This window comes from Cucumis melo, chromosome 10 (genome assembly GCF_025177605.1).
Source record: "Cucumis melo cultivar AY chromosome 10, USDA_Cmelo_AY_1.0, whole genome shotgun sequence".
NCBI lineage: Eukaryota > Viridiplantae > Streptophyta > Magnoliopsida > Cucurbitales > Cucurbitaceae > Cucumis > Cucumis melo.
In genome coordinates this window covers 27,070,393-27,089,458 of record NC_066866.1, presented here as the reverse complement: position 1 = coordinate 27,089,458, position 19,066 = coordinate 27,070,393, and the positions used below count along the sequence as shown (strand labels likewise).

Genomic DNA, 19,066 nt, shown 5'->3' with positions numbered 1-19,066 from the left:
GACCCCTAATCGATAAGGGCAACCATTTATCCCTGATATATTTTGTAATAGAATTTGATTAGTAATCAAACATATCATTAATGACTTCATTATTGAACAAATGGATCAAATTTGATGGTACAATATTGGGTCTTTTCAAAAATATAACAAAGCGGCAAAATATTTACACTGTACAAAACAATTCCAAAAATGGAAAAAAGCCTAAAGGCTCACCGTGGAAAATACCAAAGATACCCCGTCAACAACACGAGTAATATATTTGGTTCAAGATCGTTTATATTTGGTACCCTAAACGATTTTTTTTTTAAATTCTCTGTATACGATCATGCCAAATCTAAACGAATTTTTTTCAAGATTTGGTACATGATCGTTTAGATTGGCTAAAGGATTTTTTTAAGATTCTTTTTGTACACGATCTTTAGATTTGACAACCTCAACCTAAACAAATTTTTTAAGATTCTTTGTACAAGATTGTTTAGATTTGACTATTTTTTTTTTGTACACGATCATTTATATTTGACTACCCAAATCGTCGTTTTTTTTCCAGTCTTTTATATTTATTACACAATCTTGAACAACCAAATAAGAAAGTTTAAATAAAAAATAACATACGATGAACCAAATAACAATTTGGAAAAAAAAGAAAAGAAATAGACGAAGATGGAAGAAAAGAAAAAAAACTTTTATATTTATTACACGATCTTGAACAACCAAATAAGAATGTTTGAAAAAAATAATACACGATGAACCAAATAACAATTTGAAAAAAAAAGAGAAAAGAAGAAACAAACAAAGATAGAAGAAAAGAAAAAAAAAAAGAAAAGAAGAAAGATGATGTAATAGACGAAGAGGGGAAGAAAGACAGAAGGGCAAATTTGGAATATTTAAAAGATAACTAACTTTAGGAACTTTATTATATAGACCGTAAATATTTTACCCGTTATATTTACGAAAGTTTCATACACTATTTGAATTATATATTTTGGATTTTTTAGTGGTCTTACATTAAATTTGGAAAATGTTAGATAATATTGGTATTAATTTAATTTTGGATAAAGTCGCGATTTATGCAATATTTGTTTCATATTAATATTAATAAAAGGAATTGTGAAAATGGGCGGGCTCTAGAATGACCGTTACCTTCTAGACTTCACAAGGTGTTCCGTTGACAGACGCAAAGTTCCTTCAAATCCCTCCTCCACACAACACATCATCTTTCACTCTCTCTTCTACCTCCTACCATGGCTTCTCTTCTTCAAAATCACATCCATTCTTCTCTCTCCTCCCCTATTCCCAACCTCCGTTGGACCCCAAACCTCCACCCTTCCCGTCCAAGACCTCACTTTTCTGCCAAACCTAGGGTTTTAACTTTCCGGGTAAGTTACAAGTCTCGCCTCGGCGTATCTTCTTTTCGTTGCTTCTGCAGCTCAGGGACCGAACTTCAAAATGCATCGCTCCAACAACAAACTGAACGAAGGCCCTTCGATATCAATCTCGCTGTTATTCTTGCCGGTTTCGCTTTTGAAGCATACACTAGTCCCCCTGTAATATGATTACTGCTTACTTCATTTTTTTTTGTTCTTGATGGTGGTATCATTTTTTTTCTTATTAGGAGAGGGTTACGAAGATGGATTTTAGAATGTAAGTTGGATGAAGGGTATTCTTGAAAATTCTTGTGATCTTTTATTTATCTATTTTCCCTTTTTTGGTACAGGAAAATTTTGGGAAGCGTGAAGTTGACGCTGCAGGTTGTACGACTGTATATCTTTCAGAGTATGTAATTGCTATGATGAACTTTAACTGACGATAATTGTTGTGCAGAAGGAAGTCTTGGAATTTTTAGTTGCATATTTGTCATTCTGCAATCATAAGTTCCTTTGACTGCACCATTGGACGTGCCAATTTTTTATTCATGAATCCAAATGCAGGTCATTTGTTCGAGAGATATATGATGGTCAACTGTTCATCAAATTGAAGAAGGGCATTGATTTACCTGCAATGGATCCATGGGTAACTCCTTTCCCCTCATTATTATCATTTTAATGTTCTTAACTCTATAAAATCACCACTTTTTGTTTATCTTATACTATTTTTTATTGATAAACATATTTTTTGATGGATGAAATGGAAAATTACAGAACCATCCCAACCACACACACACAAACACACAAAAACCTTAAATTCAATTGCACCAATTTAAACCCGACCTTAAAACTAAAGAGAATAGTCTTAACTTTTAAGGGTAACTCAAGACATTTATCCTTACTAAACAAAAGGCACAATAAATGACAACTGCTATATCTTGACCAATTACTACCTTGGTCTTCTTTATTGACTTCTAATGCAATGCAGTCTTTGCATGTCTTATTTGATTGTATTTGTTCCTCGTTTTGATATGCTTTTAGGGAACAAGCGATCCATATGTGGTGTTTCAACTGAATGGTCAGATTGCTAAAAGCAAGACAAAATGGGGGTGAGCAATGTATTCGTACTAAAATCCTTCATTGTGTTTAAGTGGTATTACAAGTAATGATTAGTTAACAAAACTATATTATCTTAATAGAAAAATAACAATGGATAAATATCAATCAGGACTTGGTCTTGAAGTCCTCAAAAATTGGGTCTTGGAAGAGCTTTGGTGAGGTTTTTTATGGTATGAAGCTATGTAGGTGTTCAAATGAGAGGTCAAACTTTTTCCTCTTCAACGAAATGTAATTCTTTGTAATGTATTTCATATAATCACGAAGAGAGATTTTTGGTGATATAGATAGCAACACGATTATCTTCTTTGAACTAGAAATAGAGCCCATTGGAGAAATGGATAGAGACTATGCTCTATGTAACGTCCCAAATTTAGAACGAGACGTGAATGAATTGAGATCACATTCGAATGAGGAAGTTTATGAGGATATAAAAGTATGGTTAAGAAAGGCTTAGAAAAATTGAAAGTTGCTACCTATACCAACAAGGTAAACCTTCATTTTCGGTGGCTTAGTTATAAGAACTCCAAAGGTAAACATGCTCAATTTGGAGCATGCTTATGTTGGGTGACTTATGAGAATTTTTCTCAGGAAGCATGCGAATGAGGATAAAACATGATGAATGGACCCGTGTTGGGTTACGAGGATATGCTTCTCTTTTAGCATCAACTTAAGACAAGCAAAGATGACATAGCTGGGTTGCAAGGGAATGTCGGGGCAATCAGGTGCCAAATTCGAATTGCAATGGTTTGGGGCATTAGTTCAATGACAAAATATAAAAGCTTCCCAATTCAAACATGTGACTTGCAAATGAAAGCCTAAAAACAATGTTAGAAATAAAACACCATAATGAGGTCATCAGCCTAGCTGATTCAATTTGATCTATTTGAGACTCTTTTATGTCTTCCAACTAGATTTATGAAATTAAAGATTTGATTACGTTGATCCACAGAAGGTGTGATCTTGGAGGCAAGGAAATCCTAGTGAGAAGATGATATGCGTTGCTCTTGGTGTTAGTTGGAAACGCCTACTTCAAACTGAAGATGCGTAACTATTGTGTTAAAAAATTACTTAAGAACAATTCAAAGGATTCCAAAGCCAGCTCCTTAGTTCATCGTGATAATTTAACTTGGCAACTTCCAGATCTGCAACAAAGGAACTCAAATCATTTATTTCTTCTCCCTTTAAGATCCGTTGGCAATAAATATTCCAAGAAAGGGATGAAGAATCTCACTTTTTACAAAATACCACATTTTTCATTAAGAGAACGAAAAGAAACAATTGCTTAAAGATACAATCTCCAAAAAGAGCCAAATGAAACAAAGTAGGAAATAGAACAAAGCATCAGGAAAGTAAACACAAGGAAATATAAAGTGAAAACTAAAGAGGATCATTGAGTTGCAATACTATCCTGAATTGAAAGCCCTGCAAACTTCTTGCCAACAAAATCTGGAATTGAACCATTTGGTAATGAAGCTACATTGAAGGGATGCTGATAACAAGATTTCCTAACCATTTGTGAAAAGCTTTCTCTTCCCATTTCCAATTTTGAGATGATCAAATATTTTCTCAGGTGGTAATCCACACCCACAGGCTTCTTCCTTTGTAGCAGTATGCCAATCAAAGCGATCAAAAGATTCAAAACTATGTATATTGTATACTAGCGCCAACACCTTTCTCTGAAGATAATTAGGTTCATTTTCTTGTCTACTTGTCGTGATACTCAAATTCACTACTCAAATTGGTCTCTTGTATCCTTAGTCCTTTCCCAATAAAATCTTTATCAAGTCATTTGGTTTCTCCATCTTTTATTGATATTAACTTACTTACAGCTGCATAGAAGAAAAAAGTGGGGGAAATCTCTCAACCACACATCTTTGAATGTTTATACTCTCGGAAATGCTGGTTTTTATTTTTTGTCTCTTTTACCTCAATTCTTAGTCTTTGAGGAAATGCGTTCCAGCTAATTTGGGTGAATGTTTTCGAGTAATTTTTTTTGAGATTTGGTTGGAAAGAAATCAATGCATCTTCTAGAACTCTTCTCAAATTTCTTGTGTTTGATTCAATCCGGCTCGATTAAAGTCTTCTCCATGGTGTTATCTTTCTAAGAAGTTCGAAAGGTTTCAATTCAAGATACATATCTGATAGAACCCGATCCAATAGAATAGAAATTCTAACTTTATTGATGAATGTAGAATTGTTACAGTTTGATTGAAGTGAGTAAAACTCAATTCAAAGGCTAGGGCACTCTTGTTCTTCTATCTCTCAAGAAGTAACAAGCCAAAACTAACTTTTCTCAAAGCTTAACTACCCTTCCCGCCAAACAACTTTCTATTTATACAGACTCCCACCGACCTATTGACTTATCGGTCTAACTAACATCCTACAGCATATTACAGCTTAGCCCATTCACGTGTGACTTCCTTTTATTTCTCCTACTGTATTGTAGTATTATTGGAGGTCTAACATTACTCCTCCCTTCCAAATTCACTTTGTCCTCAAGGTGAAGGTTCGGATACATACGTTGCATTTCTTCATAATCTTCCCAAGTTGCCTCATGTTTCGGCAACCCATCTCAGCACAACATAACCTCCCAACTTCATGTTTTATTCTTGCAGTAATCAAGAATTTCTATAGGTTTGGTCTTCCATTCATAGTTCTCATTTAAATGTTGAATTGTAGGTTGAACATTGATGTGTTCTACCAATTTCTTCAGTTAAGAAACATGAAAAATAGGGTGGATCGATGTGCTATCAAGTAACTCCAGTCTATAAGCAACTAGACCAATCCTTTTGGTCCGAAATACTTGGGAGAAAGCTTCTCATTTCTTTTTCTTCTCAAAGATAGCTGTTGATATGGTTTGATTTTCAAAAAGACCAAATCCCCAACTTGATAGTCTACATTTCTCCTCTTCTGATCAGCATATCTCTTTGTTTGATTTTGTGCCCGCCACAAATGATCTCTTAAGGCTCCTAAGGCCATATCTCTATCTTTTAGCTGTTCATCCAAGGTAGCATTTATTGTTGCACCATCACTATAGTAAATCAAAGGGGATGGCTGACGACCATATACAATCTGAAAAGGTGTCATGGCTAAAGCCCTCTGAAAAGTGGTATTATACCATTATTCAGCCCATGGTAACCACTTTACCCATTCCTTTGGTTTCTCACTGTAAAAACATCTTAGGTAGTTTTCTACTCCCCTGTTCACCACTTTCGTTTGTCCATCTAACTGCGGATGGTACGCTGAGCTCCTATTTAGTTTTGTACCCACCAATCTAAACATCTCTTTCCAAAAACAACTGAGGAACACTTTGTCTCTATCTGATACAATGGATGTAGGAAAACCGTGAAGCCTCGTAATTTCTTTCATAAACAATTCTGCCACAGTTTTTGCTGAATATGGATGCTTCAATGGTAGGAAGTGCCCATACTTACTCAAGCAGTCTACAACTACAAAAATCTCCTTGAAACTGCTTTTGGCAATCCATCCATGAAATCCATTGATATATCACTCCAAATTTGCTGAGGGATCTCTAAGGGTAACAATAATTCAGCAGGAGAAAGGGCATACCAAACACTCTTCACAGTGTCTTTTAATATTAGCCTTCATCCTTTCCCAGTAAAGTTCTTCGGCTATTCTTTTATAAGTTCGTAAAAATCCAGAGTGACCTCTCAGGATTGAGTCATGATAGGTCTGGAGAATTGATGGAATCAATGTGGATGATTTTGAAACTACCAACCGATTCTTATACCTCAGTGTTAGAATTAGTAGGGCTTTGCCCTTGGAGTATTTTCAGAAAGAATAATATAGAAGATTTTATTTCTTAAATATTTCCTAGATCTTTTCCTTTCTTACTCTTATTGTACTCTATTTATTCTCTTCCTTTGTACCTATTGTATTTATTCATCAGAAAAATAATAAAACTAAAAACATCATGGTTTTTCTCCTGGTTCTTGGGTTTCCACGTAAGCCGGTTTCTTGTTTATTACTTCAATATGGTGTCAGAGCGAAGTAACAACGAAACCCTAGAAAAATTTTTAGGAATCACCCAGACCAAAACAGCCGCCGCTGTGGACACCACCATGGAAAAACTACTCCAACGGATTCAGACGCTGCCGATCTATCCAATAGACCAACCCTCGCCGCCATCTGCGCAACCTTCTGGCCAGAAACGACTTCATGCGCTGCCTCTGTCGGACGCATGGGCCCACGTGCCACCGTCCATTAATCTCACCGCCCATCCCATCCGCTTCTACGCGTCGTCGTCTGTCCAACCGTCTTACCCTTCCGGTCATCCGCTGCTGCACGTGCCGCCCATCGTCGTCGGACAACAACCTTCAAAACTGTCAAATTTGTACAGCAATGCAAATCTGTTCGTCGACCCTGTACAGTAACCTTTCTTCTATAGGAAACAGGCTGACCGACACCGTAACAGATCGAGGATTGAAGTGGGCTAGTCATCGGCATCCTTCGGTTATGGACAGCCATATGTTCGTGGTCTTGGGATTAATCAAACCTACAGGAGAGCTGTTTTTGAAATTAGTACATCCTTGGCACAGACCGACCTACCGATGTATTCCAAGAACCCGGTAATTTCGCTTCCTAACGTGCCTTCAGATTATATAACTATGCTCAATCGTTAACCCATGTTAATAGGAAACCAATTTTCATTTATGAGCACTGCAAGAAACAACGGCATACCAAGGATTAGTGTTGGAAACTCCACGGTCGGCCCCCAAGAGGTAACAAACGCTCCTCCAACGAGTAACAGAACTCAGGGCGTATCGATGTTAGGGAGATTGCCAGCACCTCTCAGCCCATTGGCTCTACTGCTAGTCAGATCAGCTCTCCTATTCTAAGCGCCATTGCTCAATCAGGTATGTCTCAGCCTCTCGGCCTTATTAGTGTTGATGGGATGAATCCCTAGATTTTGGACTCGAGGGGCCACAAATCACTTGACAGGTTTCTTGGAGCACTTTGTCTCTTATACCCTTGTGCCGGTAATGAGAAAATCCGGATAGCCAATGGCTCTTTAGCCATTGTTGGGAAAGGATAAATAGTCCTCTTTGACGGTTTCTCGCTCTAGAATGTTTTGCATGTGCCTAAGCTTTCTTACAATTTGTTATCTATCAGTAAGACCACCCATGAGCTGCACCGTAGAGCTACTTTCTTACCGGAGTTTGTTTGCTTTCAGGACTTGAATTCAGGGAGGACGATTGACACTGCCCGGCATAGCAGGGGACTTTACATCCTTAATGATGATACCTCCGGTAGTAGTATCTCTACGACTAGTTTACTGTCTTTCTATTTTAGCACTTCTAAACATGACTTTATGTGTTGTGGCATTTTCGGTTAGGTCACCCGAACTTTACGTATATGAAATATTTATTTCTTCGTCTCTTTCTTAAAATAGATGTCTCCTCGTTATCTTGTGATGTGTGCATTCGGGCAAAACAACATCGTGTTTCTTTTCCCTCACAACCATATAAATCCACACAATTGTTCACCCTTATCCATAGTGACGTTTAGGGTCCCTCCAAGGTCACCACCTCATCTGGGAAAAGGTGGTTTGTAACCTTCATTGATGATTATACCCGTCTTACCTGGGTCTACCTTATCACTGATAAATCTGAGGTTTCCACTATTTTCCAAAACTTCTATCACACCATTGAAACACAATTTCATAAAAAAATTGCTATTCTTCGGAGTGATAATGGTCGGGAATTCCAAAATCATAACCTTAGTGAATTTCTAGCCTCTAAGGGGATTGATTGTTCACCAAAACTTATGCGCCTACACTCCTCAACAAAATGGAGTGGCCGAGCGAAAAAATCGTCACCTTCTGAAAGTAGCCTGTTCCCTTATGCTTTCCACTTCACTTCCTTCATACTTGTGGGGAGATGCTATTCTTACAGCAGCTCATTTAATCAATAGAATACTTTCTCGTATCCTCCACCTTCAAACTCCCTTAGAATGTCTTAAGGAGTCCTACCCCTCTACTGATCTTGTTTCAGAGGTTCCTCTTCGTGTGTTTGGGTGTACCGCTTATGTCCATAGTTTTGGCCCTAATCAGACCAAATTCACCCCTCGAGCTCAGACTTGTGTGTTTGTTGAGCATCTCCTTTACCAGTGTGGTTATAAATGTTTTCACCCACCGTCCAGGAAATACTTTGTCACTATGGATGTTACTTTCTGTGAGGACCTACTCCTAGTGCTGTGTTTGACATCTTCCGTTAGCCATCTTCAGGGGGAAAGTGTGAGTGAAGAGTCTAACAGCACCTTTGAATTTATCGAACCTACTCCTAGTACTGTGTTTAACATTGATCCTCACCCTATAATCCTACCCACAAACCAAGTTCCTTGGAAAACATATTATAGGAGGAATCTCAGAAAGGAAGTCGGGTCCCCTACCAGTCAGCCGCCGGTTCCAGTCCAAGACTCCAAACCTCTTCGAGATCAAGGTATGGAAAATCCTACTGAACCTTGCACTAATAATACAATGAATGAGAATGACAGGTCTAATGTTGCTGTTCTTGAAAATGTGGAAGAAAAGAACAGTGGTATGACTGAGGTTAGAATAGAAACCAGTAACGATGAAGCTGAACAGGGTCATACAAGGAAACTTGATGAGTATGATCCCTCTCTTGACATTCCCATTGCTTTGAGAAAAGGTACCAGATCCTGCACTAAACATCCCATTTGCAACTATGTTTCCTATGATAATCTCTCTCCACAGTTTAGAGCATTTACGGCAAGCCTTGGCTCTACCATAATACCGAAAAATATCTACACTGCTCTAGAGTGTCATGAATGGAAAAATGCTGTTATGGAAGAGATGAAGGCTCTTGAAAAGAATAGAACTGTGCTCTACCTAAGGGGCATAAAATTGTAGTATGCAAATGGGTGTTCTCTCTCAAATACAAAGCAGATGGTATGCTTGATAGACACAAGGCAAGGTTAGTTGCAAAGGAATTTACTCAGACCTATGGTATTGACTATTCAGAAACTTTTTCTCCAGTTGCTAAGTTGAATATTGTTAGAGTCCTGCTATCTGTTTCTGTGAACAAAGATTGGCCTCTATACCAATGTTAAGAATGCTTTTTTGAATGGAGACCTTGTGGAGGAAGTCTACATGAGCCCCCGCCAGGATTTGAAGCGCAATTTGGTCAGCAGGTGTGTAGACTCCAGAAATCTCTATATGGTCTGAAACAGTCTCCAAGAGCATGGTTTGACAGATTCACTACCTTTGTCAAGTCTTAAGGGTACAGTCAAGGGCACTCTGACCATACTTTATTTACAAAGGTTTCCAAGACAGGGAATATCGCTATTCTAATAGTTTTATGTAAATGACATTGTTTTGACTGGAGATGATCAAACAGAAATCAGTCAACTAAAGCAGAGAATGGGTGATGAATTTGAAATCAAGGATTTGAGAAATCTGAAATATTTCTTTGGAATGAAGGTGGCCAAATCTAAAGAAGGTATCTCCGTGTCTCAGAGAAAATACACCCTTGATTTGCTAACTGAGACAGGTATGTTGGGATGTTGTCCTGCTGATACTCTTATTGAATTCAATTGTAAACTAGGAAACTCTGATGATCAAGTTCCAGTTGATAAAGAACAATATCAGTGCCTTGTAGGTAAATTAATTTACTTATCCCATACTCGTCTTGATATTTCATTCGCTGTGAGTGTTGTCAGCCAGTTTATGCAGGCTCCTTATGAGAAACATATGGAAGGTATTAACAGAATCTTGAGATATTTGAAAAATACACTTGGTAAAGGGTTGATGTTTAAAAAAGCAAATAGAAAGACCATTGAGGCATATACTGACTCGGATTGGGCAGGATCTGTTATTGACAGAAAGTCTACCTCTTTGTACCTTTGTTTGGGGCAATCTTGTAACTTGGAGGAGTAAGAAGCAAAGTTTTGTGGCCAGGAGCAGTGCTGAGGCTGAATATAGAGCTATGAGTCTGGGAATATGTGAGGAAATTTGGCTACAGAAAGTCTTGTCAGATCTTCATCAGGAATGTGAGACACCATTGAAGCTCTTTTGTGATAATAAAGCCGCTATTAGTATTGTGAACAACCCAGTTCAACATGATAGAGCTAAACATGTTGAGATTGATCGACATTTCATCAAAGAAAGACTTGACAGTGGAAACATATGCATTTCGTACGTTCCTTCAAGCCAACAGGTTGATGATGTTCTCACCAAGGGGCTTCTCAGACCCCTTTGTGTTAGCAAGTTGGGACTCATTGATATTTACGTCCCAACTTGAGAGGGAGTGTTAGAATTAGTAGGGTTTTGTCCTTAGAGTATTTTTGGAAAGAATAATATAGAAGATTTTATTTATTAAATATTTCCTAGATCTTTTTCTTTCTTACTCCTATTGTACTCTATTTATTCTCTCCCTTTGTACCTATTGTATTTATTTATCAGAAAAATAATAAAACTAAAAACATCGTGGTTTTTCTCCCGGTTCTCGGGTTTCCACGTAAGTCGGTTTCTTGTTTATTGCTTTCAATACTCAGCATACCATTCTGAACAGAGAATTTACTGTCATTCTGCCTATTCATTCCACTCATTTCTGCCATTACTTTCTGTAGCTTTGTATCTTTTTCCACCTCTTCTTTAATAGTCTTCAAATCAATGAGGATTGAGGCTGTTAAATTGCACAATTGAGCAGTTGGAGCGATCCTCGAAAGTGCATCTGCTGCCTTGTTTTCAAGCCCTGGTTTGTAGACCACTTCAAGAGAATAATCCAAAAGTTCAATCCAGTTTTGGTATTGAGGCTGTATTACTCTTTGCTCAAGCAAAAATTTCGAAGATCTTTGATCAGTTTTGACAATGAACCTTGCCCCCAACAAGTAAGGCCTCTATCTTTGGACTGCAAGGACAACGGCCATTAACTCCCAAGTGAGGCCTTCCTATGTCTCTCATAGCCAATGTATGGCTATAAGGGTGTGTTTGGGGGAAGGAAAGAGTTATGGAAGAAAAGGATTATAATAATCCTAGGATTATGATAATCCTAGTATTATGATAATCCTAGTATTATGATAATATGTGTTTGAGGAATAGATTATTATTGGTAGTGTTGTGCTAATATGTGTTTGGGAGAGAAAATATGAACGGTAGTGTTATGATGGTATGTGTTTGGAGGAGGGATTATGATAGTAGTGTTATGGTAATATGTGTTTGGGAGAAGAGTTATGATTGTAGTAATTTAAAAAACAATAATAAATTTTTGATTGGATTGTTTGGGTAGGGTAATGTAGAGTTGTAAAAAAGTAAAAATAGGATAAGATAGGGTTATTTAGGGATTAGGATAACCCTAATCCCCCTTTATCATAATCCTTGGGCCAAACGTGTTTGGCCCAATTTCCTAATCCTTTTCCTCCTAAAACCCCACCCCAAACATACCCTAAAAAGCTATTGGCCGTTTAGCTTGAATCAATACAGCTCCTAGTCCAAAGCCGGATGCATCAGTTTCAATTTCAAAAAGTTGATCAAATTTTGGTAGGGCTAGAATTGGCAAGGACATCATCGCCTTTTTTAGCTTTTCAAATGTCTCATCAGCTTCCTCACTCCACTTAAATCCCCATTTCTTGAGGAGTTGAGTTAGAGGAGCAACAATGGCGCCATATTTATGCACAAACCTTCGATAATATCCTGTTAACCCAAGGAATCCACGTGTTTCTCTCACATTAGTTGGTTTGGGCCAATCAGCAATAGATCGAATTTTTCCGGGGTCCACTTCAACCCCATTTCCAAATATGATATGCCCTAGATACTCCACTCTTGATTTGGCAAAGTTGCATTTCTTTTTGTTAGCGTACAGTTCACTGTCAAAACTGCTTCCATTTGTTTCAAATGCTCCTCAATGCCCTTGCTATAAATCAAGATGTCATAAAAAAAGACCAAAACAAACCTCCTCAGATACGGCTTAAAAATTGCATCCATCAACGATTGAAAAGTAGGCGGAGCATTAGTTAGCCCAAAAGGCATAACTAAAAACTCATAATGACCTTCGTGCGTTCTAAAAGCGGTCTTTTCTATATCTTCCTCAGCTATTTGGATTTGGTGGTAGTCGGCCTTCAAGTCAATTTTGGAAAATAACGAAGCTCCACTTAATTTGTCGAACAATTCTTCAACAACGGGAATCGGAAACTTGTCAGGGACAGTGGCATTATTCAGCACCTGTAATCCACGCGGAACCGCCAACTACCGTCATTTTTCTTAACTAGGAGTACTGGACTTGAGTAAGGGCTAACACTCGGCCTTATGACCCCTGAAGTAAGCATTTCTCCCACTAACTTCTCCATTTTCTCCTTTGATGGTAAGCATAAAGGTAAGGCCTTACATTTATAGGATTAGTATCCTTTTTTAAATGTATATGATTTTGAATGCTCCTTCTAGGTGGAAGTTTTTCCAGCCAACGAATATAACCACTACATACCAAGAATAATATCCACCCCTCCCCGTCCCAGTTCTCTTTAACACTCCATTCATTCATTTGCACCTCTAAGGATTCACATATTCCTTTCCCTTGGATGGCTGTTTCAGACCCTAGGATCACACCATAGTGAGGAGTTTCTTTCATTGGTAATTATAGTAGTTTCACCAACTTTTCAGAAACAAAGTTGTGAGTAGCTCCACAATCAATCAATATCACCACATCTTCATTCTGTAGTTTCCCTCTCACCTTCATGGTCCTTGGATCATTCAATCGTACCACAAAATTTATTGATAGTTCCACACATGCTGCAGTGTCTTCTTTGATCTCCACTATTCACAACTCCTTGTTTTCTCTTTCATTTTCTTTAATTATTTTAAACTCCTCATGTTCATTTGTTACAACAAACATTCTTAGTTCACGTTGCTCCTTCATCTTACATTTGTGATCAGTCGAATACTTTTCATTACATTTAAAACACAATCCTTTTTCTCTCATTGCTTGAAACTCAGCATCGGGTAAGCATTTTGTAGGACCTTCTTTGTGAACTTCTCCAGCATTAGAGCTCCTCAAGGTGATTGTTCTTATAGGAAACATAGTGTTCCCTTTGCTATCACTTGTGGAGTAGATTACAACAGATTTCACATTCCCTAAAGGTTATGGTGGATACTTCCCGCTAGCATATCCATTCAAATTTTCCTTGCCTCTAATGATCTCTTTGTTCTCAACCAATTGAGCCAATTGCATTATCTCTGCTAGGCCTTTTGGTCGACAAAATTTTACTTCTGCTTTTATACATGGAAAAAGTCCATTCATAAAAGTTTCTTCCACTACTCTCTCTTGTAGGTCTGACAATGGAGCTACTAGTTTATCAAACAAATTTCTGTATTCCTCCACTGTTGTTTCTTATCAAATTCTAAGAAATCAACCACAAATTGATCCTTCTCTAGTGGATCGAAAACGAACTAACAACCTTTCTTTTAGATTAGACCAGTTTAAAAGTTTCTCTCTTTCCTCTTGCAATCGGTACCAGTTCAATGCTGGACCATCAAAGCTAATAGTAGAAACTAACATTTTCATAGATTCAGTAAGCTTATGTATTTGGAAGAACCTTTCAGCGCGGAAAAGCCAGGAATTAGGATCTTCACCAGTAAAGACCGGCATTTCAACCTTCTTAAACTTATTTCGATCTCCCGAATTTTCATCATTATTGGTCTTCTTCTCGGTTTTTTTGCTCCGATTTCATGGTTGGATGATGCCTCATTCTCCTTCGACTTCGTCGCTGATGATTCTCGCAGTGCTGATTCAGTCATTTGATCGCTCATCATCGATCGTTCTTTCGCATTCGTCTCCATGTACATTAGTATCGCTTGCTATTGTTTTTGGGTCTCTAAATGCATCAACTCCAAATTCTTCATGATTTCGCTCAACGTAGCTTCGATTGGGGCATCTTGCTTAATTCTTTCTTCATTCCGGCGATCTCTTGATCAAATACCTCCGTTCTTTCTTCAATTCGTGTTTGAACCATCGTCGATCTCCTCCCTTGAATCGATGTCTCTGATACCAAAATGATAGAACCCGATCCGATAGAATAGAAATTCTTTTATTGATGAATGTAGAATTGTTACAATATGATTGAATTGAGTAAAACTCAATTCAAAGGCACTCTTGTTCTTCTTTCTCTCAATAAGTAACCAGCCAAAACTAACTTCTCTCAAAGCTTAACTACCCTTCCCGCCAAACAACTTTCTATTTATAGACTCCCACTGACCTACTGACTTATCAGACTAACTAACATCCTACAGCATATTACAGCTCAGCCCATTCACACGTGTGACTTCCTTTTATTTCTCCTACTGTACGAGGTCTAACAATATCATTTCTGGAATGCTTTTATTGTGCCTTTTAATTTTGTAGTTTTAAATTTCCCCGTTTTCTTTCTAGTGTTGCGAAGATCTTTGTTATTGATGTTTGGTTTTAACTTTTGTACTTCCAGGATTAGTCTTTTTCATTATTTCAATGAACAGTTTTGAAAAGAAAAGAAATCTTATTTTTGTAATTGCTCTTTGAATGATTCTTTTTAAATTGGCACTGTCTTTTTTTGTTTTATTTTTTTGCTATGGGGGGATTCCAATAGTCCGAAAGGAAGTTGGTGGCTTTTAATTGTATTCTATATAGACACACACACACACACACACACACAGTATTTATTTTACATTTTAGTGTTCTCACCACAGCTTTTGATGGACTTATAACTTTCCTCTCATTACCATGCTAACATGACATGACAGGACAAAGCGGCCAACATGGAATGAGGACTTCACTCTTAACATCAAGGAGCCTTCAACTAAATATGTTCAGGTAACACTAACTTGTGTCAGGCTTCATGGCAACAAAATTTTGCTTAACCATTCCATTTTTAGAAAGTATATCGTTCTGTATTCAATAATAATGATGTTTTATGTTTGGTATTGCCGGGTAAAGTTTTGAACATCAACTATTCCACTGCTATGAGTTAATGAGTTGCCTACTTTATGGTATTAGATTGTCATCAGGTTACTCTGTGTTAATCAATTACCTTTTGTCTCAAGTTGTTCAAAATGCTAGGTTTTGCAGTTAAAACTAGTAATTGTACAACTTTGTCAGTTTTTCTGGAAACCTAGAAAGAGATAAACAGAAGGTAGTAGTCATTGTTTTCTGGTTTCAGTTTATCTAGTTTATTGAAGGCAATATCTTTTCTACAGCTGCAACGAGCAAACATTAAAATATTGATTCAGATAAGGAATGAGTTGTGTAAAAAATCAAGCTTAATTATCTCAGCTGTAAATTAGGAATTACTAAGATTGTTTTCTTTTGTTTTTTTTTACACTAAGATTGTTTTCTTGTATATTCTATTTCCATACACATTTAGATTGATTGCTTAATTCTAGGTATTTGATTAAGAAATCTTTTTATATATATGTGAGGGTTTTCTCACCATTCAAAAAATAAAAAAGTCATTCTTTTATGCATAGCTTCAAGTTGTCAGCATTAGTAGCGAAGAATGAGAGTCAAATTCTCCACAACAGAGATTCTAGAGCTCATTTCAAAATATTTACATGGAGGATTTTTAAAATGTATATGGAGACGAAGTTGCAAATTATATCTTGCTTGATAGAATCAAGGGTGGAGCTATCCTTCTATCTTCAAGTTTCACCCTATTTTTCTTCTTTGGTTGACATTTGTAGGCTCCAGTTTTTAAGGGTATCATCCAAATTTCCATCAATATCAACTTGAAAGTGCGAAGCTCTTCTATTTTGACTTGAAATAACTTCTTGAATCTCTCATGGCCATGGGTTCAATTCCATTCTTGTTGCTATAAAACAAATTCTCACAGATAAGATTGCTGTTAATTTGTTTTTGTTGCAAAATTGCTGGAAGTTTGTTAAGGAAAGGTATGTCCTCTCTCCTCTCTCCTCCCCTTCCACCCCTTCCCCTTCTGACTTTCCTAAGCTACTGGTTCAAAGACTGTTGTCACCTGTATTCTCCGGCCGAAAGCTTTCTCGTTTCTCTGTTCCCCGCCAGAGCTGGCTTCTTATTTTTCTGTTTTCCGGCAACGAGTTTAAAATGGAGGTTGAAAGTTGTAGCTTGGTGCTCTTCAAATAAGGAGTTTGAAAATGATTCCATTCAAGACATTTGCCTCAACTGGACTGCTTTTTTCTCCCAACCAGCATTTTAGTTGATGGTTCAGTTTGCAGAATATTCAGTTTGAAAGACTCTTACAGCAGGCCTCTTTCTGTGTTTTGAAGTCTTGGTGGATTGCTTCATTTTTAGCCCTAGAATTTTCATGTTTTTCTGTTTTTGGCCTTCTCAGGTGTTAGATTTTTCTTCTGATTTTTTTATCGTCTTCTGGCACCTTTGTATTAAGCTGGACATCAATTAATTTTTGAAAGATTCCGTTTTGTATGCTTGGGATATGATGATTGACACTATGAGGGTGTTAACCTAGTTGATATGTCCGGTTGTGCCTCATGATTCTCCAGGTTCCCTCCTTTAGACTTCTTTATTACTCTCATTGTATAAATCTCTTGCAATCTGAGTTCTTATTAATGAAAAAGTTTGTGTTTCAGTTAAAGAAAAAGCTGTAGAATTCTCGGAGCTCCCTACTATATTTGGTTTGATAAAGATTTATCCTTGTTGAAGATATGGAAGCAAAGAAAATCTTGCCGTTAACAAGCTTGCAACTTTGTTGGATCCTAGAAGCTATTGAGGAGCTTTGTCAACAACCTGTAAGGCTATACTTTTATTAGAAAGAAAGATTTGACAATGGCATAACAGAAATTTCAAAATTCAGGATAGAGAAAGAGTGGATTTTGAGGTGCAATTTTTGGCCCCGAACAGGTGGAACATCATTCATACATATTCTTTTAAGTGTGGATAAACAGGGCTGGAAGCTAATTTTTAAAATGCTGAAAAGCATCAAGTCAAAGAATGACTGTGATTTTGTTTTCAGATCAGAATAAGGTGGAAAAGAATCTGTCAGGAGGTCCTGTACTATCTCAAGGAGTCAGTTAGCTTTGCTGAAAAGGTTAAGGCACTAAGAAACATCCCTGTTCCAGACCTGAAAATCAAAGCACACAGTAAAAGTGGAATAATGGGTGGTCACACGTCTTTTTGAGTTCTATGGTTGGAATTAAAGATATCTACAATTGTACTTTCAATTAGAGGTACTCATCAACCCATTATTTGCAGAGAATGCTTTGACTGATTTTGATCAAGGTACATTAGATGATCTTATAGAGCAACCTGGGAAATGGCAAGAGTTTGGCGCTTTTTACTTGAAGTTTATGAAATGGGATAAGTTATTTTGTTGTAGACCTTTGTATGCAAAAGGTTATGGTGGTTGGCTCTCGATCAAGAACCTACCTCTAGATTACTGGAATAATCAAACTTTTGAGGTCATGGGGGCTTACTTTGGGGACTTAGTAGACATTTCCAGGGGAACATTGAATTTCTTAAATGTTTCTGAAGCCAAAATACAAGTTAAAGAGAATCTATGTGGATCCATTCTGGCAACAATTGAGATTAATGATAAGAAGAGAGGGAATTTTTTCTTGAACTTTGTGATATTTCTCCTCTGGATCCACCTAGCATAGTCACAGGGGAGCTACTTTTATGTGATTTTTCAAACCCAGTTGATGTTGTTAAATTAAATCAAGTTATGAAGGATGAAGAGGTTGAACTTGCCAGAAAAGTTGCGGACCCAATTTGCCGGAAGCTCTTATGTCAAATCAGAAAATTTCAACAATTCAAAGTCTTAGAAACTATTGGAAAATATTCAGAAGTTGTCGGCCAGCCTCTTCCATTGTCTCATTCCATCAATCTTTGGTCCATTTGAATCAGAAAGTCGTACCTGTTCAAACATCCAAGAGTCGCTTGGTTTTCCTGCTTTCATTTAAATCCTGCCGCAATAAATTCAGGGCAGTGCAAAGGTCTTCCCCAATCTCTAAGGCTTCAGATTCCCATGTTTACATTATTTCACCAGGCTGTACCAAAGCAACGCAAAGGTCTTCCCCAATTTCTACTATGCAAGAGAAAGCTTCCAATTCAGGCATTAATGATAAAGGCATTTCATTGAATGGTGATGGTCCCACTTTTGGAAATTCATCAGACAAAGCTGAAGAGTCTGTTTTAAAGAAAAGAGAAGAAAAAAATTTTCAGTCTTAAGTGTAGCAAAGCTGAAAATGGAGAAGAGGAGCTTTTAAGGAGGAAAGAGAAGATTCCAACCTAGACTACCTCATTGCTCTTTGAAACTTTTGCCGTTCTAGTGACCTCAAACTTTCCCCCAAAAAAACCCATCAATTTCAGTTTCCTCCTCCCCATCCCTTTCTTCCTCAGCAAGATTTGTATCAAGATCAAGGCCCAAAATACTTGTAAAAGCTCGAGTTTTCCCTCACCTCTTCAAACCATTCCCTAACCATTTTGTAAGAAGTAATACAGCAAAGGGCTCCCCAAAGAAGAACGTTATCAAAGCCATGTTGATTTCTGATTTGCTCTGACTTATTGGAAGTCAGTTGCACTCAAGCACTTGTTCCAGCCCCTTCTACTGGGTCCGCTTCACAATCTCTCCTTCCTCCACAATTTGAG

At 37.5% G+C, this 19,066-nt stretch overlaps 1 protein-coding gene across 8 annotated transcripts in view; it reads left to right on the top strand.

Moving 5' to 3' along the window:
* Positions 1-1,127: 1,127 nt before the first annotated feature.
* The window catches only part of LOC103499378 (uncharacterized), a 57,010-nt gene continuing 39,071 nt past the window's right edge, over positions 1,128-19,066 (top strand). For 3 of the 8 annotated variants that reach the window (XM_008462375.3, XM_051091370.1, XM_051091371.1), the window contains exons 1-5: positions 1,128-1,544; positions 1,715-1,773; positions 1,929-2,010; positions 2,406-2,473; positions 15,232-15,301. In XM_008462375.3, coding sequence (XP_008460597.1) covers positions 1,242-1,544; positions 1,715-1,773; positions 1,929-2,010; positions 2,406-2,473; positions 15,232-15,301 — 582 coding nt within the window. In that variant the 5' untranslated portion in view covers positions 1,128-1,241. Of the gene's footprint in view, positions 1,545-1,612; positions 1,642-1,714; positions 1,774-1,928; positions 2,011-2,405; positions 2,474-2,592; positions 2,685-15,231; positions 15,302-19,066 lie in introns of those variants that run through there. The other 5 variants (XM_008462378.3, XM_051091369.1, XM_051091372.1 and 2 more) reach the window with 5 other exon arrangements.